This window comes from Ictidomys tridecemlineatus, chromosome 10 (assembly GCF_052094955.1).
Source record: "Ictidomys tridecemlineatus isolate mIctTri1 chromosome 10, mIctTri1.hap1, whole genome shotgun sequence".
In the NCBI taxonomy this organism is placed as follows: Eukaryota; Metazoa; Chordata; class Mammalia; order Rodentia; family Sciuridae; genus Ictidomys; species Ictidomys tridecemlineatus.
This window is the reverse complement of record NC_135486.1, coordinates 122,501,188-122,527,276: the sequence shown is the minus strand read 5'-3', so window position 1 is coordinate 122,527,276 and position 26,089 is coordinate 122,501,188. Positions and strand designations below refer to the sequence as shown.

At 53.1% G+C, this 26,089-nt stretch overlaps 2 protein-coding genes and 1 long non-coding RNA gene across 5 annotated transcripts in view; 2 read left to right on the top strand and 1 right to left on the bottom strand.

Annotated features, from left to right (window-relative positions):
* The first annotated feature begins 344 nt into the window (after positions 1 to 344).
* Positions 345 to 11,227, top strand: Kctd7 (potassium channel tetramerization domain containing 7). Of its 3 annotated transcripts, XM_078023971.1 has the most exons (6): positions 584 to 664; positions 1,856 to 1,933; positions 3,565 to 3,734; positions 5,424 to 5,602; positions 5,971 to 6,343; positions 11,040 to 11,227. In XM_078023971.1, the coding sequence occupies exons 3-6, from the start codon at positions 3,646 to 3,648 to the stop codon at positions 11,104 to 11,106; spliced, it is 708 nt and encodes a 235-aa protein (XP_077880097.1). In that variant the 5' UTR covers positions 584 to 664; positions 1,856 to 1,933; positions 3,565 to 3,645; the 3' UTR covers positions 11,107 to 11,227. The 3 variants fall into 3 exon arrangements, with proteins under 3 accessions (XP_077880095.1, XP_077880096.1, XP_077880097.1); XM_078023969.1 differs by lacking the exon at positions 1,856 to 1,933 and having other exon boundaries at positions 345 to 664; XM_078023970.1 differs by lacking the exon at positions 1,856 to 1,933 and having other exon boundaries at positions 347 to 664; positions 5,971 to 11,227.
* A 3,884-nt stretch (positions 11,228 to 15,111) lies between these two features.
* On the bottom strand, positions 15,112 to 19,789 carry LOC144367486 (uncharacterized). Its single transcript, XR_013426917.1, has 2 exons — positions 19,480 to 19,789; positions 15,112 to 19,160 (listed from the first exon to the last, which is right to left on the bottom strand). It is a non-coding gene; the product is annotated as an uncharacterized LOC144367486 (long non-coding RNA).
* A 21-nt stretch (positions 19,790 to 19,810) lies between these two features.
* Rabgef1 (RAB guanine nucleotide exchange factor 1) overlaps positions 19,811 to 26,089 on the top strand; it is a 60,568-nt gene continuing 54,289 nt past the window's right edge. The window contains exon 1 of the mRNA XM_078023967.1: positions 19,811 to 19,915. The gene's annotated coding sequence lies outside the window, so the exon portion shown is untranslated. The remainder of the gene's footprint in view (positions 19,916 to 26,089) is intronic.

Below are 26,089 nucleotides of genomic sequence, written 5' to 3'. Positions count from 1 at the left end.
CCGGCCCAGACGGCTTCCCCGCCCACAACGCGGGTCACGCAACGAAACGCAAGGGCTCAGCGGGACGCCGGCGGACTGTACCGCGCATCCACGCGGAGGGTCTAGCGCGGTGCCCAAGCTGCATCCTCCAGCCTCAGGGCCGCGTCCTCTGGGGGAGCTGCCCCGCCCGCCCCGAGCACGCCCCCGCGAACGCGCATCCGCGTCCGGAGCGCCAATCGGAGCGGGGCAGGCGGGCAGGCCCGCTCCCATAGGCCGCGCCCGCGCAGGCCTCTCGCGCTGCCTCCGCCACTGGGCAAGCTTGCTGCCAATCAGGGCGGAGTCGCAGCGGCCTCGACCAATGGCAGGAGGCGGCCGGGGATCGGCCTCCTGGGCCGCGCTGCTAGCCACCGCCTTAGGTCCGCGCAGGTTCCGCTGCTCCGCCCGCCCCGCAGCCGCGTCATGCCCCGCGCTGCCCGGCGCTAGAGCCCGCGGCCACCGCCCTCCCCGCCCGCAGCCGCGCCCACCGCCCAGAGCCAGAGGGATGGTGGTAGTCACGGGGCGGGAGCCAGACAGCCGTCGCCCTGACGGTGCCATGTCCAGCTCCGACGCCGAGGACGACTTTCTGGAGCCGGCCACGCCGACGGCCACGCAGGCGGGCCACGCGCTGCCGCTGCTGCCACAGGAGGTAGCGGACCCGGGCGGGGCGGGGCGGTGGGACAGGTGCAGGCAGGACCGACCTGGAGCGGGGTGGGGCGGGGACAGGTGCAGGGAGAACCGACCTGGGGAGGGGACAGGTGCAGGTAGGACCAACCTGGAGAGGGGACAGATTCACGCAGGACCGACCTGGCAAGGGAACAGGTGCAGGCAGGACCGACCTGGGGCGGGGCGAGGGGAGCAGGTGCAGAGGACCGACCTGAGGAAGGGACGGGTGCAGGCAGCACCGCCTGGGGAGGAGACAGGTGCAAGCAGGACCAACCTGGGGAGGAGTCAGGTGCAGGCTGGACTGAAAGGGGGGAACAGGTGCAAGCAGGACCGACCTGGGGAGGTGACAGGTGCAGGTAGGACCGACCTGGGGAGGGGACAGATGCAGGCAAGACTGAAAGGGGGGGTGCAGCAGGACCCACTTGGGTGGGCTGGGGCTGGGGCAGGGTTGGGGAACAGGTGCTGGCAGGGCCCACCTGAGAGAGCAGGTGCAACTGGAGCTTCCCTGCTCTCCTGCAAAGCCCACTGGGGTGTGGCAGGACAGGCGTGTCCCTACCCCTCCTTCCAACACCAGCTGGCCAGAGTCCACAGAGGCCAGGAGGTTGCATCCTAAGTTTGTGTCTGGAGTGGGATGGGTGAGCCAGCTCTTCCCAGGAGATGATGGGGTCTTCCATAGAGCCAGGGAGGCTGCCCAGGGGCAGGCAGGGCTACCTGCAGGTGAGGAGCAGATGCAGGAAGAGAAGTCTCCCCCAGCAGCTTCCGTGCCCCTGCACTGTGGCTTCACTGGTTCTAATTGTGTGTACCATACTATCACTAAAGAGACCCTCAGGGGAAAGGGTAAGGAGGGTGGACCCTGAAGTCAGAGGCTAGGAGTATTGCTGGACACGGAGGGCTGGGCTGGGTGAGGCCCTGGGCTGCAAAGAGCATCTTAGGGCTCTGAATGCCTGGCATCTTGGAAACCTGTGAAGCAAGCAAAATTCTACACATACTCTCTGCAGCTGGGAAAAATAGCCAGCAGAGACATAGTTTGTGCACTGTCATTGAGGAAATGGTGTGGCTTGAGGGAAAGGGCACAAAACCTACAGACTGGAGCGCCAGTGCTCTGAGTGAGCACCAAAACTGTTTTGATTACCTTTCTTTCTTTCTTTTTTTTTTTTTTTTTTTTTTGAGACAGGATTTCACTTAAGTTGTCCAGGCTGGACTTGAACTTGTGATCCTCCTGACTCCTCCTCCCCAATAACTGGGATTACAGGTGTGTGCCACCACACCCCCACACCCATCTACCTTTGTTTTATTTTGCTTTGTGGTTCTGGGATTGAACCCAGGGCCTCACACATGCTAGGCAAGCACTCTATTACTGAGCTGCATCCCAGCCCTCCATTACTGTTTTTCACGATGGTGCTGTAGCCCAGTGGTAGAGCATCTGCCTGGCAGGTGTAAGGCTCTGGGCTTGATTTCCCAGCACCCCCTACACACACACACACACACACACACACACACACACACACACACCTGGGGAGGACACAGGTGCAGGCAAGACTTAGAGCCCTGAATGCCTGGCATCTTGGAAACCTGTGAAGACAAGCAAAATTCTACACATACTCTCTGCAGCTTTTTTTCATCTGTTTCAATTCTCATCCCTAACATAGAATAAATACATAGTTTGGTATCAAATATCCTTAGAAAAGATTAAAAGAGCTCCAGAAATATAAAGTATTATTATTCCAAAACAGTATTTGAGTCCTTGGTGTGCACATCCAATGGGTGAAGAAGGCATGTAGAGGAAGCACCCTCTGGGTGCATGGGAGTCAGCACATACCTACAAAATCTGCTTGTTTCCTTCCTTCCTCCATCTGTAAACCTCAGGTCTTCACTGTGAGCCGGGTTTTAGGTGTGTATCACGTCACATCTTTACATCCAACTTTATGTGACTGCTTGAATGGATGCACAGAGACTTTGACTAGAGCCAGGGAGACGCCACTGCACTGCCGGGATAGAACTCTAGTTGGCCTGGAGGAAGCCTTGGGGAAGTTAAAGGCCTGGCTTCTTTGCAGTTTGGTGGGAGCCACGGCAATTGAAGGCCGCCTGACATTGTAGGGCTCTGAGTTTCCCAGAGCAAGTCTGTCTTTCTGTCCTCCCCAAGCCCTTGCCTCCCGGGCCTCAGGTGAACTGGGGACTGATCGTCTCTTTCTGCAGAGTGAGTGGGACAGGAATGGAGCAAGGGAGGGACAAGGACTGGCTGGACCCTCAGCAGACATCTGCTGATCTCTGCTGCCAGCAGGCTGTCCCCTTGGTGAGCCGAGGTCTAGTGGAGCAGGTCAGCAGCATGTTGTGCTGGGTGCTGAGGCAGGGCTGTGCGTGGAGTGGGGGTGAGTGTGCTGGGCAGAAGGGGCAGTGGAGCAGCCAGACCCACAGAGAAGGGACTTGGACAGGAGCCTTGAGAAGGACCTGCCTGGTGCGTGGAGTGGATCAGAAGAGGAGACCCATGGGTTGGCAGCTTGGCAGGTCACCTCCATCTAAGGTCCTCTCTGCAGTGCACAGCCTGCACCTCCAGCTGGGGTGATTTCATTGACTAGTGGACAGAGGAAGAGTGGTCACAGAAGGCAGCGTGAGCCAGGGCAGGAGGACAACAAGCTGAGGAAGTGCAGGGAGGACAGGGAGGGCTTGGACTCTGAGAGCAGAGGCCTGATTACGAGCTCCCGGGTGGGATGCAGGACTTAGCAACTGGAAGATGGAGGAGGAGGGAGGGGAAAGAGAGGACCGTCCAGACCAGGGCTCGGCTTGCAGAGGCTGAGCGGACAGGTGGCAGCAGCAGACCGAGCAGACTGCAGGTGGGAAGCCTACTTGCCCCCACTGCCTGAGGGCTCTGGTTGTTCCTTCCAGTTTCCTGAGGTTGTCCCCCTTAACATCGGAGGGGCTCATTTCACAACACGCCTGTCCACTCTGCGGCGTTACGAGGACACCATGCTGGCTGCCATGTTCAGCGGGCGACATTACATCCCCACAGATGCAGAGGGCCGGTACTTCATCGACCGAGATGGCACACACTTTGGGTACGTCTCCATCCACTGTCCACTTTGCAGTCCTGGCAAGAGAGTGACCTGGGCTCAAGTCTGGGGCCTCAGCATGGCACCAGGCACCTAGAGGGCAGGGGAGTAACATGCGCAGGTCTGGGGCCTCAGCATGGCACCTGGCACCTAGAGGGCAGGGAAATAACATGGGGTTGGTAAATGGGCTCATGCATTGGGGCAGAATTCTGAGTCGCTTTGCCAGTGGAGACAGGACAGCCAGAGAGATCCCAGCATCACACACCAGCTGGATGGGATGAAACACGGAAGCTGGGCACCCAGTTGCACGCCTGAGGCAGAGGATCGTGAGTTCAAGGTCAGCCTCAGCAACTCAGCAAGACCCTGCCTCTAAATAAAACATATAAAAGGACTGGGGATGTGGTTCAGTGGTTAAGCCCCTGGCTGCAACACCCAGATCAAAACCAAACCAAAACAAATCCCATCTATCCTGTGCAGTCTGACTCCTGGGTAGTAGTCACCTGCCTGGAGAGGCCAGGTGTGATCTCACCCAGCACTGGGATCCTGGGCTCAACGTGGCCACATCAAGAGACAGCTGAGGTGGGGCTGACCGGCATGCCATACCTGTTTGCCAAGAAAAGTCTTAAACAGACCAACCCTTTGTTCCTGTGATTTTAACACTAAAAGATGTGAACACTCAAGGGCAAAAAAGAAAAGCCCTTCTGAAGGAAAGGCTTCATAAAGATCCTAGGACTCTGCCTCAGTTTCTCTTGGTGACAGGAGGAGTTAGGGCTGCCTCATGGACTCTCAGGATGGAGGAGCTTTGGTGTGACCTCTGGCCAGGTGCTCTTCAGAGTATTTGGCTGGGATTTTTGTTCCTTCAGTAGTGTGGAGATGACTCAGAACTAGTGTGGTCCTTGACCTTGAAGCACGTGTCCAGGGAGGCAGACTGCACCACCGCACCTCTGTGCTGCCCGCACTGGGGGAAGGGTCACTTCTGTGCTCAGCAAGAAGCTTCTGGCCAGTGATCTGCTTTGAAGCATCTGGGTGTCCCAGTGGGCTGTCAGCTGCCTCTGATGCTGGGAAAACAAAGTGTCACCTCACTCGTGAACTATAAAAAGGTCTTTGTTTGCAGGTGGCACTCTCAGCTGGCCTTGCCCTGAGGTCTTGTTTCTCAGAGCGCCTGAAGGTTTGCTGAAGACCCCCGGTTGCGGGGCCCAGTGGCCAGTGGTGCACCCTAAGCAGAGGTGTGCAGCTCCTGTTCCAGGACCCACAGAGGCTGTGCGGGTGCCTCCTGGGGCAGTCCCCATTGTGGGTGCATTTGGGTGGGGGCTGCAGCTGGGTGGTAAGCTGGACGCCCCTCTCAGCCATCTTTCCTTCCTTCCTGCACCTGGGGACTTGCTTCAGTCGTGACCTTCCATGTGAAAGCCGTACATCTGTATGTGCATGTAAAGATCCTATCTTCTCACCGTACCTGTGAGCTCCTAATAAGGACAACAGTAACAACGACACTGACTAAGGCAACTAGTCACACCACTGGGAGTTTTCTGATGCTCTCGTGTCAGCGTGAGACGTTGCGAGGCGCTTTATTATTTTATTTTGCAAAAGTGGAGGTCATGTTCACTTAACCACCCGGCACTGCTGGCCTTGGTCCAGGCCCTGTGCTCCAGCCCAGGCTGGTGGGCTTCTAGCCAACCCTGTCCTCTCCACGCTTAGGGACGTGCTGAACTTCCTGCGCTCAGGAGACCTGCCGCCCCGGGAGCGCGTGCGCGCCGTGCACAAGGAGGCCCAGTACTACGCCATCGGGCCGCTGCTGGAGCAGCTGGAGAACGTGCAGCCGCTCAAGGGTGAGAAGGTGCGCCAGGCCTTCCTGGGGCTCATGCCCTACTACAAAGGTAAGGGTCAAGGGCCCTGTGGGTCTGGGGCCCCGGATGGGGGGGTGGTCATAGGGCGTGAGTCAGTGCCTGGGTCTCCGGGGCCTGGGTTCCCGCCAGAGCAAGGGGGTCCAAGGTTCTATCCTCCCTGGGTGGTGCTGGAGACTCCGGCCCAGGCTGAAGGGGCCGCTGGCTTGTGGGGCAGCGTTCGGAGGGCAGCCTCTGCCGCTGGCCCCCTATTGCTCTAGGATTCGTGACCTTGTTCAGGCTTGTGCCAGTGGGCCCCCAGCCCCCCCGCCCCAGCTCAGCCTCAGTCCTGGCGTCCCGCTGTCCGGGCGCTCCCTCGGCCCCTGCCGCCCTGCCCATGACTGGTACTATTTTGCCCGTAGACCACTTGGAGCGGATCGTGGAGATTGCACGGCTGCGGGCGGTGCAGCGCAAGGCACGCTTCGCCAAGCTCAAGGTCTGCGTCTTCAAGGAGGAAATGCCCATCACGCCGTACGAGTGTCCACTGCTCAATTCCCTACGCTTCGAGCGGAGTGAGAGTGATGGTCAGCTCTTCGAGCACCACTGTGAAGTGGACGTGTCCTTTGGGCCCTGGGAGGCCGTGGCGGACGTCTACGACCTGCTGCACTGCCTGGTCACCGACCTGGCGGCCCAGGGCCTCACGGTGGACCACCAGTGCATTGGGGTGTGCGACAAGCACCTGGTCAACCACTACTACTGCAAGCGCCCCATCTACGAGTTCAAGATCACCTGGTGGTGAGCAGCGAGGGAGGCCTGCCCCTCCTCGGTGGCTCTGCTGTCCCGGAATCCAGGGGCTGTGGCTGTCCCAGAACCCAAGGCAGGACCAAGTCCCAAGGCACAACTTCTTGGGACAGGTGCAGCCTCAGGGCTAGTCTCAGGGCTTGTGGCCCTCAGGACAGGGACGGGTTTCCCACGCCTTTTCCTGGGCATGGCAGCCTGCACCTGTGGCTGGCCGGGTCCAGCCAGGGCTTCAGCAGGAGGTGGAGAGAGGTTCTGGTGAGGCTGCTGCCCGAGAGGCCGCTGCATGGGCATGAGGGTGCCCTCCTGGGCCCAGGGCAGCCATGTGGACCAGGTGTGTGGGCTCTGCCCTGCGCCTGCCCTGGCAGGGGGTGTGGAGACCTCCTCAGAACAGCTCCCTGCGCCTCTTGGAGATGTGGCCCTTTTTGCCAAAGCCACATACCAGGACGGCCATAGGACAGCACCATGTTTACAGCAGGGCGTCTTCTCAGTATCACGGGAGTGCAGCGGTTGGGACGCCTGTCTTCTGCCAGCCAGAACACCCTGACACCCATCCAGGTCCCTCACACTGAGCTGGAGGGGCCTTTCCAGACCCTATTGCTCTTCTTGCCGATGCCCTCCCCCAGGGTCTGCTCTGGAGAAGTGCCCAGGCCTGCCCCCCCCCCCCCCCCGCCGTCGGCAGAGGAGGGCCCTCCGTGGCCTCTGTCACTTGTTTTCATGTCACTCTGTCTGCAGCTTGGGGCCCTAGCTGGGCAGTGGGCTCTCATCCTCCAAGGAGATCTGTGCAGCCCCCTGTAGGGTAGACATGTTCCCGCATCGGGCTCCTTGCTGACAGTAGTGTCCTGGACAACTCGGGGTGACTCCAGAGGGAGAGATCTTAAATGTGAAGAGTTGACGAGCCAGGACTGGGCTTTGCCTGTGGTCCCCGTTGCTCAAGAGGCTGGGGTGGGAGGACAACATGAGGCCCAAGTTCAGTACCAGCCTGGCAACAGAGCAAGATCCTGTCTCAAAAAAACCAAGGAAGAGAGCATCATTGAGCTCAGCCTCACTGCACTAAGTAGCCAATAAGAAGCTCAGGTGGAGGTGGCTATATCCTACTGAGGAAGAGAGGGCCGTGTCGGGACCCTGGCTGAGTCCTTCATCCTGATCCCAGTGGGAGGAGAGTCCAGGGAGTTCCCATCTCACTCCTGGGAGGGTGGGACGGTGGAAACTCGGTCTGAGAGGACAGGGCTGTCATTCCTGGTCCAAGACTCGCATTTCCTCTCATTCTCAAGAACACAGTCGTCTGTTCCAAAGCCAACATCCCTGCAGTGACTGACCCTGCTCTGACAGGGAGGCTGTCCATTTGATGGGGCTTCCTGCTGCTCCTGTGCACCTCTTTGAGGGACTGTATCAGATGCTTCCAGAGGAGTACCTGGTCTGGTGCCCCCCTGGGGCCCTTGGCTTCCTACCCAGCACCTCTATGAGCATCAGGGAGCTCGGCTGTTGTCCTCCACACCTGAGGATGGGAGAAAACTGGTCTGCCCAGGGTCACTCGTGCCCAGGAGCAGGTCCTAAAGGTTGCCCGGGTTGCAGGGTGCTGGCCAAGGACACTGTCCCTCTGGCTCCTGCTGGAGATGCTCATTTCCCCATTCTTCATGCTGTCCTCAGTGGTGAATTCTCTGCCACTGTGGGGAGGGGAGGAGACAAGGCTTGAGGGCAGGAAGACCGGCCGAGGGGACACTGGGCACCAGCCTGAGGCTCCTCCCTAGAAGTGGTCTCACCCTCCTATTGAGTCCAGCTGGCCTTGACCTCCTGGGCTCACACAATCCTGCCTCCTCAGTCCTCTGAGTTCTGGGACTTGCAGCAGTGCCCGTTGCAACTGCCCCCATCCTGTGCAGTGTCTGGGGGTGTCCTGAGTGCTGGGGCTTCTAGCAGTGCCCACTGTACCTGCCCCCTGTCCTGCTCAGTGTGAGGGGGAGTCAGCAAAGACTTGTCAGAATCATGTGGGTTTCTTTTTCTACAAACAACAACAACAAAAAATCCTTTGTTTTCTTTTAATTAGTGACCTTTCTACTTTTTTGTGGCACAAGAACTTTGTTCATGCTGAGGAGCATAATCATTGCAATTCTTCCCATGGCTAGTGGAGCAGGTGTACCTAGATGTCCTCCTGTGCCCTCCACACTCACGTCTGTCTACCTGCTCTGCCTCCTGGTGCACTTCCTAAGGCGAGTGAGGGAATTGGGGCCCAGCATGCACTTCTCTTCTGAGAAGCTTGGGCCAGGTGACCATGCCACTGGGTGATGGTGTGCAGTGGCCATCTGTGGAAGCCATGTCTCCCAGGCCATCCTTGTGACCTCAGGGGCCAGGAAGGGTGGTTAGGAGAGCTCCCAGGGCCACCCAAGGCCCTCCACTAGAAGGGATGCGTGTCCATGGCTGAGGGGGTGGCCAGCCAGTGCCTGCCAAAGAGCTGCCCTTCCCTTCCAGTTGGCAGGTGGAGGACAAGACCTTGTGGGGCAGTGCTAGCCATGACAAAATTCAACAAAAATGACTGAAGCAAAGCCACATTGAAACACCCCCGCCCCTCAACTGGCCGCCCGGTGCCATGGGCTGCTAAGGGCTACCCTTCAGGCTGCTGTGACCTTCCTGTTCTGACACTTGCTGGAGGACAGAACATGGGGTGAGGTCAGTGTCATTTCAGGGGTTGAGACAAAGCAGCTTGCAGTGCCTCCTCCAGGGGGAGTTGAGATGCTGCCCTCCCGTGTGCCTGCTGTCCACATGATTCTGGTGTAAGTGACTAGGCCTCTGGGGCACTGTTTTGCTGTTGCTCTTGTGTGAAGATGAAGCGCATCTCATGGTCCTTGAAAGAGAGAGGCTTTGCTGGGCGCAGTAGAGCACACCTGCCCCCCTAGCAACTCAGGGGGCTGAGGCAGCAACTTACAAAGACCCTGTCTCAAAAAGTAAAAAGGGATGGGGGTGTTGTTCAGCGGTAGAGCACCCCTGGGTTCAGTCCCCAGTGCCAACAGGAAAAAGGCTGGGCTGGGAAGGGCATTTCTTGGAATTCTGGAAGAAACCTACTACAGGGTGGGGAAGGTGGGAACAGCAGTGAACTCAGGAGCATGGCAGTGACCTGGGTCCCTGTCTTCTGTACTGCGTTGGTGTCTGTGCCCCAAGGGGTGCTTCCGTGGGTGCTCATGGGCCTGCCCTAGCCTGTTTGTGCCTGGAGCCCCGGTGCCCTCCAATGGCTCCGAGGTCGAGAACTAGGACAGGGTGCTGTGCTTGTTTTCAGAGACTCGCTCTCACCCTCCTCTGCCCCTCACTTGGCCAACAAATAAGGAGTTTCAGGTGCTGCACTAGGTGAACAGCTGAGCTCTGCCTGGTGGGAGACTGGAAGCAGGAGGCAGGGCCTGCGGAGACCCAGGGGTCTCTCCAGCCTCCTCCCCATAGCACACAGCTCTGGGCTTTGGCAAGAACCCTGGGGAAGATGTGCTCCAGGGTATAGTCCTCCCAGCCCACAGTGCTCCTTAAGGACATTCCTCCTGGTGTCACCACACACATCCCCTGAGGGCAGAGCTGGGCACCTTTCTGGCCAGCACGCCTGTCAGGGTGCTCCTGGGGGTCATCACCAGGGTCAGTTGCCATAGGTGAGGGCTGAGGTGCTGGGTGGCTCTGCCCCACAGCTGCGTCACTGACTACTCGGGTCATTGTGACTGGACAAGAGCCTGCATCACGCTTGCCGCAGGCCTCTGGCCTGAGCCTTGGGCACACAGGGCAAGCCTCCCCTGCGTGGGGGAGGACTTGCACAGTGCCATCCCCAGGAGTGGAGCCCTCCCATGGCAGTACCTTGTCCCCCTGAGGCTCAGGGCCGTGCCCTGTCTACCTGAGAGTCTGTAAAGGGCACGTGTTCCAGGGGACAGTGTTAGACAGCACCCCTAGGTCCAGTGTGTGGCACACGCCTGTGGTCCCTGGTGCTGGGGGCTGAGGCAGGAGTCCAGGGCCAGCCGGGGCAACACAGCGAGGCCCTGACTGGAGCCCAGGGGACAGATGGTGCCATGCAGCTGTACAGCAGCAGGCCCCACAGCAACATGTGGGCTGTCCGAGGGGAGGCCACTGCCCTCCAGTGGCCTCTGTGAAGGACTGCAGGTGGGGAGGAAGGCCTTGGCCTTCAGCCTGCTGCGCTGTGGGGGAAAGGGCAAGAGGAACCCAGCGGCCCAGGCGGATCCTGTCCATGGCCACCCCAAGTGCTGCCCTGAAGCCAGTCTCTGGTGCCCACCAAGGCTGCCCTCACATGCAAACAGGGGCATCTGGAGAGAAGGAAGGTGCCCGTTCTCAGGGCTGTGGTGAGAAACCAGCCTGCTCCGGCCCTGTGCCGGGTCGCGTGCCCTGGAGTGTGGTTTTGTCCCTGTGAAGGGCAGGGTGTCATCAAGAGCCTGTTTATCTGCAAAGAGGGAGAAACTGGTCCCCAGCCTAAGCCTTTCGGGTGAGGGATGCATGTCCATTGGGAGGAGAAGGGCCCTGCCCTGGTCACCAGACTCCTGCAGGCCCCTCCCCAGCTGGCTGCGACCTGTGATTCGACTGGCCCAGCCGAGGCAAGGCCTTGGCTTCCTCTACTACCCGAACTTTGTGTCCTCTCTTCCTCGAGGGTACCTGGATATGATTTCTGTTTTTATTTTTTTTTTATTTATTTTTATTTTTTTTAATGTTTATTTTTTAGTTTTCGGCGGACACAACATCTTTGTTTGTATGTGGTGCTGAGGATCGAACTCGGGCCACACGCATGACAGGCGAGCGCGCTACTGCTTGAGCCACATCCCCAGCCCTGATTTCTGTTTTTAAACCATGACTTTAACCTTCACTTCTAAATAAAGTAGGTGTGTGAAGAGGAGGTGACTCTTGCTCTGAGCAGGAATGATCTGTGCCTTTTTTCCTTCCTCATTCATCTCTACAATGATCCTTTTCCTTTTTTCTTTTTTTGTACTGAGGATTGAACGCAGGAGTGCTTAACCACTGAGCCACACCCACATCCCTTTTCATCTTTTTTATTTTGAGACAGGGTTTCCCTAAGTTGCCGAGGCTGGCCTTGAACTTGTGATCCTCCTGCCTCTGCCTCCCAAGCTGCTGGGACTAGAGGAGTGCACCACCCATAGTGCAGGGTCTACAGAGATCTTATTAGCTATAAGCTTCAGTACCTCACCTGCATCTGTACCCTGAGTCCAAGGGAAAACAGATGTTGTTACCATAAAGTCCTCACATTTGGGTTCTCTAGTAGGTCCACATTTTACTTCCTCCTCAGAAGTACTCACCCTCCCCAGCCACGCACACAGTGGTAGTGAGGGCAGGGCTGGGAAGGGGCAGCTTGACCACTGGACTAAGGACTCCTTCCTCATGCTTACTCTGAGGAGTGACAGTGGGAATCCGGGGACTCTCCTGTAATAGCCAGCTTTCCTGTGACGAAGGCTGAGATAATTGGTTCACACAAAAAAAGGTTTCAGTCTGACCTGTTGGTCCTGGGCAGCACACCATGGCTTGAGGACTTGGTGGACTTCAGCTCATGCCTGGAAACAGAAGACATGAAAGGACCAGGGTTCTGCAGTCACCCTGGGGGAAATATCCCAAGGACACACTTGGCACTGGCTCTTAGACTGCATGCCAGCTTCCATAGTGCTAAGAGGGGCCCAGGAGACCCAGCCTCTGTCTCAAGTGGACTCTGGGTTGGGCTTGACCCGGGGCTCTGGCATCCCCTCCCAGCCTCCCACCAGCCTGTGACCACAGGTATGCTGCCTTTCCCGTCTTGATTGGCATGTCATAGTTGTACACATGGTGAGATTCCTTGCCACGTACTGGACGTGCCAGTGTGTACCTTAGCGAAGCTCTTGACACGTGGCCTGTGGGGAACATTCATGGTCCACGCTGTAGTGCACCCCTGGCCGCTGCCCACCATGTGGAAAGAGGAGCACTCCAGCCACTGCGGGGAGGACTTGGGCCACCCACAAGTCCTGCCTGTAGCAGGGGCCCACAAGCAGGTCGTGATTTGCCCTTCCAGAAAACACAACTTCTAGAGAATTCTCTGTGTATTATACCTGATTTTTTTTTTTTCTGCACTGTATGATCTTGGCAGGTGACAAGTAGATTTGGGAACAGGGCATTTATATTTAATCATCACTAAAATCAAGAAATAGAGATGCTGCAGTTATGGCTCAGTAGTAGAGCACTCGCCTCACACGTGCAAGGCCCTGGGTTCAGTCTTCAGCACCACATATAAATAAATAAAATAAAGTTATTGTGTACAACTACAACTACAAAAAGTACATACTAAAAAAAAAAAAAAAGAAATAGAACCTCAGGGCTGGGACTGCAGCTCAGTGGCAGAGCGCCTGCTGCACACATGTGAGGCACTGGGTTTGATCCTCAGCACCTCAAAAAAATAAAGATATTGTGTCTATGTGTAACTAAAAAAAAAAAAATTAAAAAGAAAGAAATAGAACCTCAAAGTACCACAAAAGGAGTTCAAGCCCCATGAAAAGAAACAAGGTGAAGGCTGGGGTGTGCTCAGCAGTGGACTGGCCTGGCGTCCTTCCAGCACCACAAAAGAGAAAAGGAGAGAAACAAGTTCAGAGTCCAGCAGGAGAAATGTCTGCCTTTGGCACTTTTATAAAGGGGACGAGATGGAATCCTGATGAGATTTAAGTCCCTAGAAGGAGACAACCTCTGTAAATGCCTTTAGAGTCCAAGTCTCTTGATTTGACAACACGACCACCAACTGGGCCTCCGCTGCTCTGCCCCAGGGTCCAGCCCTGGGTACCTGCCCACTGTCCCTGCCTCACCAGGTGTCCCTGCCTCCCCTCTGCTCACCACGGTGCTGGGGGTGCCTGCCCCTTCCTCGGGCAGCTGACCCTGTCTTTTCATATCTGGCCTGTTGGGGTTTGGAGAGCATTTTCAGCCCTCTGGACAGCTGCAGGAGGGGATCCTACAAAATCTGCATCCCCGCGCATTAGGGATCCTGTAAAGTCCTCTAAGCTCCATGTTTATCTCCACAGCAACGGGAGAGGCCAAGAGAAGCTAGCCACCCTCCCCCACCCCACGAAGGGACGGTGGATCTAAACATTTTACCTGGAAACCCAGTTCACCAAGAGCTCTGAACAGGAATGTGACGTCCCGAGGAGCCCACCACAGCACCACTGGCTGAAACGGGCCACCCTTTTACCCGATTGCCCCAGTTTATTCTGGAAAGTGCAGCTGTTTGGAAGTCTCCAGACAGGGAGGACAAGAAGCCCCTCCTCAGTGGTCCTCAGGAGTAGCCACACTGCTTTGGGCTGCACCCTCACCCAGAGGCTTCCGCTGTGGCCTGACTGATCTTTGTCCTCTCCTGCCTGTTGTCTGAAAACAACCATTCCGTGTTCCCAGGTTATTTTTCTGTTGAAGTCAGGAGGATCAATCAAGTCCCTGTTCCTCTGTGAAGCCAGAAGTGGAAGTCAGCAATGCAGTTTTGTCATCACACTGTTAGTGTGGACACTTGTAGTGATACATCTGTGAGCAGTCCCTGCCCTTCCTGTTGCAATGGCAATTCCAACCCTTGGTGGTGGCAGCATCCTGGGACAACCTGGACCTGGGGATTGAGACCCACAGGTGGAATTCCCAGACCATCCATCCAAGGTGATAATGGGGGGACTGCGATGTGTGGGAGTGGTGGGCTATCCCAGCGGCTGCGCCCTGTCTTAGGAAAAGGTTCAGCAGCTTTCCTCCTGCTCCAGGCCCACGCCACTGTGACATCGTAGGGCCCCCAGGAGACACAGCCTGGACAGCCTCTTCCTGGCTGAGAACAGCAGTCACGAGGGGGGTTTGGGGGACTGGAGCCCTCCTCTGAAGACACCTCAGGGTCTTCCCAGGGCAGCTTGGAGCGAGGCCTGCAGTGGGGCTGGGCAACACTTCCCCAGCATTCGGCTCCGGGAGGTGCTCCGCGACGGCGCAGGACCCGGGACCTGGCCAGGCACTCCTGCTCCGACGCCCAGCTGCCTGGGGAGCGCCCTGCAGTGGCAGCCATGCCAAGTATGGCCGCGGCCGGCCCGCAGCCAGCGCCCCAGTGGACGCCAGCGGCACTGCGCCTGGGTCCCTTGAGGAAGCAGAACTCAGCAAGTGCGCCCTGTGCCGCCTCCTTCCACTCGCCCGAAACAGCTGGGGGCCTTCACCCAGCTCCTCAGGTGCAGTCCTGCCTTCACTGCACTTGGGATCATTTGTATTATTCAGGAGAAAGGGCCGCGCAGTAACTTGAACAATTTACATCTTTAAAGAACTGTTAACTCTAGTAGAAATGGAGTAAGTGGAGTAACTATAAAGAATATAGGACCAGGGACCGGCGGTGCGCGCCTGGGATTCCAGAATCTCAGAAGGCTGAGGCAGGAGGATTCCAAGTTAGAGGCCTATGCTGGTGGTGCACACCTGTAATGCAAGCTAAACTTCCATCTTGATAGAGTCACTTGTATTTTTTTTTTAGAGAGAGGGGGGAGAGAGAGAGAGAGAGAGAGAGAGAGAGAGAGAGAGAGAGAGAGAGAGAGAGAATTTTTTTTAATATTTATTTTTTAGTTCTCGGCAGACACAACATCTTTGTTGGTATGTGGTGCTGAGGATCGAACCCGGGCCGCACGCATGCCAGGCGAGCGCGCTACCGCTTGAGCCACATCCCCAGCCCCGGAGTCACTTGTATTACCTAGAATCCTAAACAACTGAAACCATAGGCATTGTGTTAGCCAGCTTTTCACCACTGTGACAAAACACCCAAGACTATCAACTTATAAAGAGGAAAGGTTTATTTGGCTAATGGTTCCCGAGGGTTCAGTGCATGGTCACCAGGCTCTGTGCTCTGACCTGTGGCAGCACAACTCATTACAGAGGGACCACTTGGTGGAGGTCAGCTGGGAACAGAGAGGGGAGGGGCTCGCATCAGGCCCCTCCAGGGGGGCCTAACCTCCTTCCTCTAGGCTGCACACCCAGCGGAGCCTCAGGCTGGGACAGCCTTACCCGATGGGGCTTTGGGGCACCGCCAGCATGCAAGCTGAGTTGCCGGCTCCCGGTGGTCACACAGGGGCAGGGCGGTTCTCCCAGGCCTGCCCAGCCAGTCCCACTGAGTGCCTCACCCAGGAGGAGAAAGGCTGGGTCACGGTGGGGACATACTTTTGAGGGTTAAGAGGCTGCACACTCTTGCGAGAGTTCTGGCCCTCTCCCTCCTGGCAAGCTGCGGGCAGGACCGGTGTCCGCTCTGGCGGAGACAGTTGGAGAAGGTGTGTAGTGTCATATTGTCATTAGTTTGCACTTGCGCCCCACACACCCAAGTGGGCCAGGGAAGGGGCTCACTGGTGCAGCTCTTGTCTAATGTGCAAGGTCCTGGGTTCGAGTCCCAACATAAAAAAATTGTGTTGTTTGTCCTATCAGTGAGTTATCAGAGGTTTTTATTTTATTTTTTTCACCAGGGATGGAACCCAGGGGAGCTTAACCACTGAACCACATCCCAAGCCCTTTTTTATGTTTTAATTTTGAGACAGGGTTTTGCTAAGTTGCTCAGAGCCTCACCAAGTTGCTGAGGCTAGCTTTGAACTTGAGATCCTCCTGCTTCAGCCTCCCAAGCCACAGACATTACAGGCATGTGCCACCATGCCCAGCTTATGTTTGTAATATAGGTAATGTGTTGATTATGTTTTGCAAATGTTTCTTTTTTAAAAAAACTATTTATTTATTTATTAGTTATTGGCAGACCCAACATCTTTGTATATGGTGCTGGAGGATCGAACCCAGGCCGCATGCATGCCAGGCGAGCGCACTACCGCTTGAGCCACATCCCCAGCCCCTTGCAAATGTTTCTTACCTTTTCATTTTGTGGGTTACAAAAATTTCTTTTTGCAGTGCTGGGGATCAATCCCAGGGCCTTGTGCATGCTAGGTAAATATTCTATCACTGAGCTACAAACTCACCCCATTTTAAAATTTCATTTGAGATAGGGTCTAAGTTACCCAGTTGGGCTGGAATTTGTGATCCTTGTCTCAGCCTCCCGAGTATCTGGGAATATAGGAATGCACCACCTCACCTGGCTAAAAAATTCGCCCATTTGAAGTTTATAATTCAGTGATTTTTAAGTGAGTCTACAGAGCTGTGCAACCATCACTACATTCCAGTTTGGACAATGCTGTCCCTCCCCCCAAGATGCCATATGTTCATTTGCAGTTATTATTTCTGCCTCTGGCCACAGGTAACCCCTGATTTTCTTTCTTCTTTGTAGATTTACCTCTTCAGGACAGTACATGTAAAAGGGGTCATGTAATGAGAGGTCCTTTGTGAGTGTGACTTTGTCGTTTGGCACTGGGGATTGAACCTGGGGCATGTTACCACTGAGCTAAAACCCACTTCTCTTTTGAAAATTTGGAGACTGGGTCCTGCTAAGTGCTGAGGCTGGCTGTGAACTTGTGATCCTCCTGCCTCAGCCTCCTGAGCTGCTGGGATTACAGGCATGTGCCGCCACGCCCAGCTTATTTATTTTTATGTGGTGATGAGGAATGAACCCAGTGCCTTATAAATGCTAGGCAAGTACTCTACCACAGAGCTACAACCCCAGCCATTCAGTCGAGCTTTTATACTGTCAGACCACAGTGAAATATTAGTTTTATGTAACCCTGTAGAGTAAGATCATGTCAGATAATGTTTTCAGCCTTCAATTACTGGGGACCCATAGCATTTTCTCTCTTCATTTGCAATGTTGCCTCTGAAAACTTATTTGAGCTCAGTAATTAGATTTAAATGTACCTATATTATACGATGTTGTGTAATGTATTATTTTCTGTTCACCAAAGTGGACAGAAAATCTCCTTTTGACAACTCCCTTTGTGGGAAACCAGTTACTAATTAGCAAGTCTGCATGAGTATCTTTGTGAAATATATTGCATCCAAGTTCTTTCAAGGCATATCGATAGTTGGTTAATTTGGGAATACTCTTCTAGAAACATTGAGTATAATTGAGTGGAAACATCACTCACTAAATGTCACATGTTTTTGCTGGGCAGAAGAGAGCACATTTATTCAAGAAAATTTAGTTACTTATTTCTTACTGCACTGTGACCCAAACACTCATTTTGCTTATAATTTGTCAAAATAACATCACCTGTGTCAAAAAGACAAAATTAAATTTAAAGATCTTAATTTTGTGAGAGTGTGTGTGTGTGTGAGAGAGAGAGATTCTAGAATCGAACAATACTTTATTCCGTGAACTACAATGAGCATTCTGATGGGGGGAGTAGAGCAGGCCAGTTCTATGGACTGAAAAGGCTGAAGCAAACAGAAACAAAAAGAACTGGCCAGGGAGACAGAACAATGGAAAAATAACCAACTGCTCAGCACCAAACTACTTTAGTGCTGGGACGGGACCCAGGGCCTCAGGCATGCTGGGCAAGTGCTCTGCCACCAAACTTTTAAAAGTTTATATTTTGAGCTGGGTGTGATGGCACATGCTTGTAATCCCAGTGGCTTTGGAGGCAGAGGCAGGAGGACCACAAGCTCAAAGCCAGCTTCAGCAACTTGGTGAGGCCTTAAGCAACTCAGTGAGACCCTGTCTCTAAATGTCTCAATGGTTGTGTGCCCCTGGGTTCAATCCCCATACTAAACATATATAAATAAATAAATTTACATTTTTAGACAGGTCTAAGTTGCTGAGGTTGGCCTCAAGAACCTGTGATCCTCCTGCTTCAGCCTTCCAAGTAGCTGGGTTTGCAGACATGTGCCATTGGATTCAGAAAATTTTTTTAAAATAAGGATTAAAACAGAAGGAACTTCATTATTATGCCAACTGAAAATGGCCTGTTTGGGAAATTTGTTACTTCTTTCTCCTGCTTTCTCAGGTCAGATAATTTCAGTTTGGTGACATGGAACTTTAATATGCATGATCTCATTTTGATTTTAGTCAGGTATGTTGGTGAAACCAGAGTTTTGATATGAAATTGGATTCTCTGTTCCGCTGGCAGTTGGGGCATGCCCAGCTGCAGCTCTTAATGGTGGACCATGCTCTCCAGTACTGCAGCTGACCCCAGCAGCTCATCATCAACTTCTTTCTGGGTTCTTATCTGGTGAATTTGGAGAATGAAATCCCTACCCCAGGATAAGTGAGTTTAAGAATAGGGTTTATTAAGATTAGAAATAGGTAAGTACATGTAGGAAGACAGGAATGATGTGAAAATACTTTGTATACAATCAGTGACTTGAAAAATTGTGCTCTATATGTGTAATATGAAACGAATTGCATTCTGCCATCGTGTATAACAAATTAGAGTAAAATAATTGAATAAAAAATAACTTTGAAAAGTTAAAAAAAAAATTAGAAACAGGAACTCAACTCTTGTAATGCAAGAGGGCACCGGATAGCAGGTGTTCTCCATCCAAGTGTCTAGGGGTTTACCTAGCACTTGCTTCACTGCTTTTGGTCCAAATTTATGCTAATGAAGGTTTGGAAATGTACCAATGCTATTAGTCAATTCTTGAGTCTCAACTTTCACTCAAGTCTGCTTTACCTCAATTTGGGGGGAGACGGGTCAGAAATTGGGAGGTTAAGGTCATCAGATGCTTCTGCGGTGGGCATCGCGGGGAGTACCCAGGCAGGGCGCCTGGATGACCGGTTGCCCTCTATGCATACTATGCCTGCTGGGAGCCCCACGTGGTGGCTGGCCAGTGCGGGCCACTACATGGCCATCACTTTGCTGCCGCTCCTTGGCAGGGACCACTACGCCGGCTTCCAGTCCAAGAGCTTCACTAGCAGGCAGACAAGGGCCAAAGCCACCGCTCGTGGGTTCTACTCAACATCCTGCTGCAAGGTGACAGGGCAACAACCCCAGTGAGGCAGCAGCACTACTGCCCTTTCTCACTGCTAGAAACCGGCCACGGCAGCTCCGCAGGGTGCCACCCCGGCGGGTCTGCTAGACGCGGCGGCAGACAGCCTTCGGTGCCTGCTTTCCCAATACCTATCGGCGAGGAGGCGTGGGCGTAAGCTCTCGGTTATCCCTGGGATGGTCCCTTCCCCGCCCCTGCCACGCACTGGGGTCCCACTAGGACACGCGAACGGGGGTGCAGCCCCGGAGGTGAGGAGGTGTGGCCGGACGCCGTCAGGACCCCAAGGAGAGCCCTACCTGGACCACGGAGATCTCCGTGCCGGACAGCGGGGTCCTAACGGACCTCAGGTGAGGACGAGCACCGAGCCCCACCCCGAGTGGTGCCGGGAAGGCCGGCTTCGCGGGGCGCTCTCCGCCCACGGTCGCCAACCACCGCTCCGGCGCAGCACCGCCCCCTGGTCCTTCGCCCGCCCTGCCCGTCACCCGGGACCCCCGCTCGGTTCCGCCGCAGCCTCGCGCTGGCCGGCGCCGAGACGCGGACTACGATCAGCGGCACCCGGGAGGACCGCGCCCCGCCCGTCCCAGCCGGGGCGTCGCCGGAAGTGACGCGCGTGCGTGGCGTGTGCGCCGGGAGGGCGGGGCCGGCGGGCGGAGGCGGGGCGTGCGCGGGCTGAGCGCACCTCCGGGAGCGGCGCGGGCGGCGGCGGTGCTGACGGCGGCGGCCGCTGAGCAGGTAGGAGCGGGTCGCGGCCGTCGGTTCGCGCCGCGGGTGGGTCGCCCGGGCAGGGCCGTGGGTTCCGTCCCGCCGCTCGGGGCTCGGCCGGGGCACCGCTGCCGGGTCGAGGCGGGCCCGGGCCTCGCCGCCTCCGGAGCGCTGCCCGGCGCCGGCGACCGAGGCCCGAGCGGCGGGGCTGCGGAGGGGGCGCGCGGCGCCCGGGCGGGCTTCGTCCACCGGCCTCCGTCCATCGGCCTCCGCTGGCCCCCGCCGGTCCCCCGGGGCCACTCTGAGTCCCTCCCGGAGTCGCGGAGCCGCCCAAGTTTGCGGGCAGCGGCTGGTCCCGCGCCGCCCTGCCTGACGCCGCCGCGGGGCCGGGCGACCGTGCGGCTGCCCCGGGGGACCGGCGTTGGCAGGCCTGGGCAAGCTCTCGGTCGGCCGGTCCCCCGTGCGGGTGTCGCCAGCTCCTCTCCAAGTTCCTCAAACGGGGACGGGCCTCGCCGCCCTCCCCGCTCTCTGAGCCGGGTCCTCGCCGGGCTTCGTGAGGGTCCGTGGAGCGCGGCCGACTAGGGGGCGGGACGGCGCCGCGTCCGGGGCAGTGTTCAGTGGGAAAAGTGGGAGAAAGGGAGAGGGACAGTGAGGGAGAGGAAGAGAGGAATGGAGAGAGGGACAGAGAGGGAGAGAGGGATAGAGAGAGGGACTGAGAGAGAGGGACAGAGGGAGAGGGAGAGAGAGGGGGACAGAGAAGGAGAGGGACAGAGAGAGATGGAGAGGGAGAGAGGGTCAGAGAGAGAGGGACAGAGGAGAGGGACAGAGAGGGAGAGGGAGAGAGAGATGGAGACAGGGACAGAGAGGGAGGGAGAGAGGGACAGAGAGGGAGGGAGAAGGAGAGATATGGAGAATGGAGAGAGAGAAGGAGAGAGAGATGGAGAGAGAGAAGGAGAGAGGGACAGAGAGGGAGAGGGAGGGAGGAGGACAGAGGGAGAGGGACAGAGAGAGATGGATAGGGAGAGAGATGGAGAGAGGGACAGAGAGGGAGAGGCGGGACAGAGAGGGAGATGGAGAGAGGGAGAGGGGTAGAGAGAAGGAGGGGGAGAGGGAGGGAGGGAGAGAGATGGAGAAAGAGAAGGAGATGGAGAGGAAAGGGAGATGGAGGGGGGAGAGGGAGATGGAGAGGGAGGGAGGGAGAGGGAAAGAGATGGAGAGAGGGAGGGGGAAAGAGATGGAGAGAGGGAGGGAGAGAAAGGGAGAGAGGAAGAGGGAGAGGGGAGAGTGAGGGAGATGGAGAGAGGAAAGAGATGGAGAGAGGAAAGAGATGGAGAGAGGAAAGAGGGAGGGAGGGGAGGGGGAGGGAGAGAAATGGAGAGGGAGGGGGAGACAGAAAAAGGGAGACTGGGAGAGGGAGATGGAAGGGGGAGAGAGGGAAGGAGGGAGGAGGAGAGAGAAAGGGAGGGAGGGAGATGGGGGGAAAGAGGGAGATGGGGGGGAAAGATGAAGATGGAGGGAGAGAGACAAGGGGCACAGGGTAGGGAGAGAAGGAGAGAGAGAGATGGTCCTGGGGATCAGATCCAGGGCTTGGCTTGGCAAGTGCTCTACCACTTAGTTATATTCAGTTGCCCAGTCTAGTTTCCAGCCTGTGATATTCCTGCTTCAGCTTCCTATGTAGTTGCAATTACAGATATGAGAAAAGTTTTCAATCAATATGAAGAGCTAAGATCCTATCTTCATTTATGTATGTCAGTCTTTGGCTAGAGACGTAGAATTGCAGTCTTCACTGTGTGAGTTTAATTTCTGGCACATGTGTTTTTATTGGCTGTAAAATAAGCATCTCCAGCAGAGATGATCCATTCCTAGGATGTAGGGGAGCTACCTATGTAACCTAACACTGGTGACTCAGAGTACAAATGCTACTAAGTGGTTTTTAGATGGTCAATAAAGTTGTCACACAAAAAAACAAGGCTTTCACGGTGGAGACCAAGCATTTTTCATGTCTTATTAGATGCTCATCTGTATCATGAAGCACTTCAGAAAATTATGTGGTATTTCACATGGCTGAAACACCCTGAATAATCTAGACCGCTGTTAAATATGAGAAGCAACAAGAGCTGACCTGTCTTTATCCCTCAGAATATTATTTAACTAGTGTTTTGTTTGAAGTTTGGACAAAGCTCCTAAAATTATTTTTTAAAAAAGGCTTGTATTTTTATGATGCTGTTTCACCTTCTCTGTGAGATTCCTGGTTGGTTGGTTTTGATATCTGGGATTGAACTCAAGGGCACTTAGTCACTGAACCACATCCCTGATCCTTTTTAAATATTTTATTTAGAGACAGGGTCTCACTAAGTTGCTTAGGGCTTCACTGAATTCTGAGGCTGGCTTGAACTCACAATCCTCCTGCCTTAACCTCCCAAGCTGCTGGGATTATAGGCATGTGCCACCATGCCCGGTGAGATTCCTGTTTTCGATGACGATGAAGTTACTGCCGAAGTAACTTTATAATATAACACTTTTTACTTATTTCTGGTAGCACAGTTCGCTCATTTGTGGTCACTAGAAGGACCAGTGACCATGATTATGATCAACTAATAACTTGTAGCTAAAAGTCAGGAGTTTTAATCAGAATGATAAGCATATGTACATTCATGAATAGATAAAATATTACATACTGAAGGAGTCTTGCGTTATTTTTCTTTAAAAAAAAGTTGTGTGTGTGTATGGAACTGGGGATGGAACTCAGGGACTTTCAAATACTACACAAGTGCTCTACCTCTGAGCTGCATCTCCAGCTCTGCATCTTAAGCTTTTTAAAATTTACTCCAAACGGCTGTAAGGAGATTGTTGAATCCCTAAGCCTGGACTCTAAATTTTGTGCTGCCTCACTCACTAAGGGTGGTAGCATCCTCTGTGCTAGGTATAGGCAAAGCACAAGAAATTGTACAAACATTTTGTGAGGGATAGGGTTGTATAGCTCAGTGGTAGAGCTCTGGCCTAGCATGTGTAAGGCACTGGGTTTGATCCTCAGCACCATACAAAAATAAAGGTATTGTGTCTATCTACAACTAAAAAATATCTTATTTACTTATTTTTTTTGTGTGTGTGTGTGACAAGGTATCATTCTGTTGCCCAGGCTGACCTTAAACTTTTGATTTTCCTGCCTTAGCCTCCTGAATAGCTGGGATTACAGGAAATGCTGCAGCACCCAGCTTTATAAACCACTTCTTTTTCTTTTAAATTGGTACCAGGGATTGAACCCCTGGGGGTGCTTAGCCACTGAGCCTCATCATCAGTCCTTTTTATTTTTTGTTTTGAGGAAGGGTCTCAATGTGTTGCTTAGGGCCTCAGTAAATTGTTGAGACTGGCTTTGACCTTGTGTACCTCCTGCCTCAGCCTCCTGAGCAGGTGGGATTACAGGCATATACCACCACACCAGGTTTATGAACCACATTTGAAGCTAGCTTGTTCCATTCTCATTCAAAATAAGTACTCAATTTTAATTACATTTATGATGATTTTTGTCTATTTAAAAGTTAAGAATGGTTTTGGGGGCATTTTTACATAAGGATGTAGCTACAGTTTTTTGTGTATTAAGTTAAAATGCCTAATGTGAGGGCTGGGGTTGTGACTCAGTGGTAGAGTGCTTACCTAGCACACTTGAGGCACTGGGTTCAATTCCCTGCACCACATAAAAATAAATAAACAAACAAAGGTATTAAAAAATGACACCATGTTTTATTTATATATTTATTTTTCAGGTTTTATACAAAGTATATTCACACTAATTTGTGTCTTCATACATGTACTTTGGATAATGATGTCCATCACATTTCACCATCATTTAAAAAAATGCATAATGTGAAAGTTTTTATTTTTGTAGTTTATAATAGTTGTTCATTTTCTAATTTTAGACATAACATTTGCTAAAGTAGTTTTCTTTCCTTTATAAAGCACTTTGGAGCACATTTTAAAAATGCCTTTAGAACTCATAAAATGTTTATTGATAGAAAACAATGTCTTCTTGTGCTATAATTTTTCTATCACTTCTACAACATCTTGTTCCAGAAAGGATTCAGAATGACTACAAGGGTATGTACAGCATACTGTTGGTGATGGACAGACAGTGGGGTGATACATTCAAGGCTGAGGGGAAGGTATGGTGGAGTGGAGAGTGAGCTCTGCATCCAAGGTACTGGGACTGAAACCTGCTTCCTAATAACAGTTCACAGAGAAACAGTCATTAAGTGGTTCAGTGACCAAGAGGGAAGAGATGCCCATTTCTCCTTCAGGTTCCCAAAGGAGAATAGCCCAGAAACTCCTCAGCTGCATCCTCAACAATGTAGCCCGTGTCCCCAAGGGCTGTGTTGCATTTTAGTAAACTCTGCTTTACCTCACTGTCCGTGTTGGTGACATGATATCAAAATGTAATTCAGTGAGAGCAGTTCTGTGTGGCAAAATAATGGGATCCATGTGTTTAGATCTAGAGATTGCTGAAGGATCTGGTTTAGATTACCTAGATAACGAGTTGTGTGGCACTCTTTTCAGACTACTGTCCATAAATATATTGTTTCCCAGTGCAGCTTCTATCATGAATTTATCAGCAGTGGGGCCTGAGTTGGTGCTTCCTGACAGTTCCTTGAGTACATCTTTTTACGTTGTTAGTGGATCACAAAGCCATGGTTTATTATGCATTATCACCAGGGTTGTGGGGGTTGGAATGGAAGAGGCTGAAAGGATGTGTTTTTGAATGGAAGCCATCTCAAGTTCAGAGAGATGGGCTGAGGGAGTACTCAACAAGAGACCTAAAACTCATTTCTAGAAATAGGCCTGGGGATGTTAACTCTAGCACAGAGCGCATTGGCGTGGAAAGCCTAGGGACCTATCATTAAGATGGGAACAGATTTATCCATCTTAAAGGAAACACAAGGCATTGGGTTTGTGTTTGCTCTGACTGAGGAGCTAGCTGCCTTTCAGGTGAGGATAGTTCAAGTTTGTAGAATGCTGGCGTCACTCATTCTTACTCAGTGAACAGTGGGTGGGACAGTCCCTGCCTAAACCTAGCTATGGAACCTTGTGATTCCTTAATTGCATTTCCATAGAGCTCTTCACATATTTTTTTAAAATGTGTTCTTGAAAAAGAGCTGGGCTTGTGACCAAAGTTTTGAGTAGGATCTTATAAGGAGAACACAGATAAAAATTACCAAAAGAGGGCTGGGGATGGGGCTCAAGCGGTAGTGTGCTCGCCTGGCATACGCGGGTCGCTGGGTTCAATCCTCAGCACCACATAAAAATAAAATAAAAATGTTATGTCCACCGAAAACTAAAAAATAAATATTAAAAAATTCTCTCTCTCTCTTAAAAAATTATCAAAAGAAAAAAAAATCAAAATCAAAATTGTCTGCTAAGGAAATAGGTTGACTACAATTCTTCATAGGGACTGGGGTGTAGCTCACTGGTAAATTGGGTGCTTAGCATGCATAGAGCCCTGAGTTTGATCCCCAGGATCACATAAAAAGAAAAAGAAAAGCAAAATTCATCGTAATCAGTGTCTCAGGGTATGTCAGGCTTCTGCTTAGCAGATTGGATTGTGTTTTTACTTTTGTAAATATGTTAGCCATGGCAGTCGAATAAATGTGTAGGTTTTATCTAGAGCATCAAATGTACAGTCTTAATACTGTGAGAAATAAATGACCGAGTGCTTTCACACCCACGTTTTAATTGTTGATGTTCCTTCCCCCAGGAAATAGAATGTTTATCATAGAGGCAATATTGACATTGCCTTTTTGGTTTTTTTGTGGAATTGAACTCATGGGCACTGGACCACTGAGCCACATCCCCAATCCTATTTTGTGTTTTGTTTAGAGACAGGGTCTCACTGAGTTGCCTAGTACTTTGCTTTTGCTGAAGCTGGCATTGAATTCCTGTCTCAGCCTCTCCAGCCACTGGGGTTATGGGCATGTGCCATCACGCTCTGCTTTGACATTGCCTTTTAAAGTCTTTTTAATATCATCTGTATTAAGTAGATACAACTTTCTACCATGAACCTGCTTTTATTCTTCTATGTATTTGGAAAGAAATTAATTTTTTGGTACTCATAAGTACATCTGTAGGATGTAGGCTGTTGCCTTAAAGAGTTTTTGCCTTGTCAATACTCTAATTAAAAATACATGTATTTCTCAAACACTGTTATATATACTA

Excerpts from the sequence above, each read along its gene's own strand:
- Kctd7 (XM_078023969.1), top strand. The coding sequence starts at position 521 with ATGGTGGTAGTCACGGGGCGGGAGCCAGACAGCCGTCGCCCTGACGGT. Across the intron at positions 3,735-5,423 it reads CGAGATGGCACACACTTTGG|GGACGTGCTGAACTTCCTGC; the intron begins GTACGTCTCCAT and ends CTCCACGCTTAG. Across the intron at positions 6,344-11,039 it reads GAGTTCAAGATCACCTGGTG|TTTTCGGCGGACACAACATC; the intron begins GTGAGCAGCGAG and ends TTTATTTTTTAG.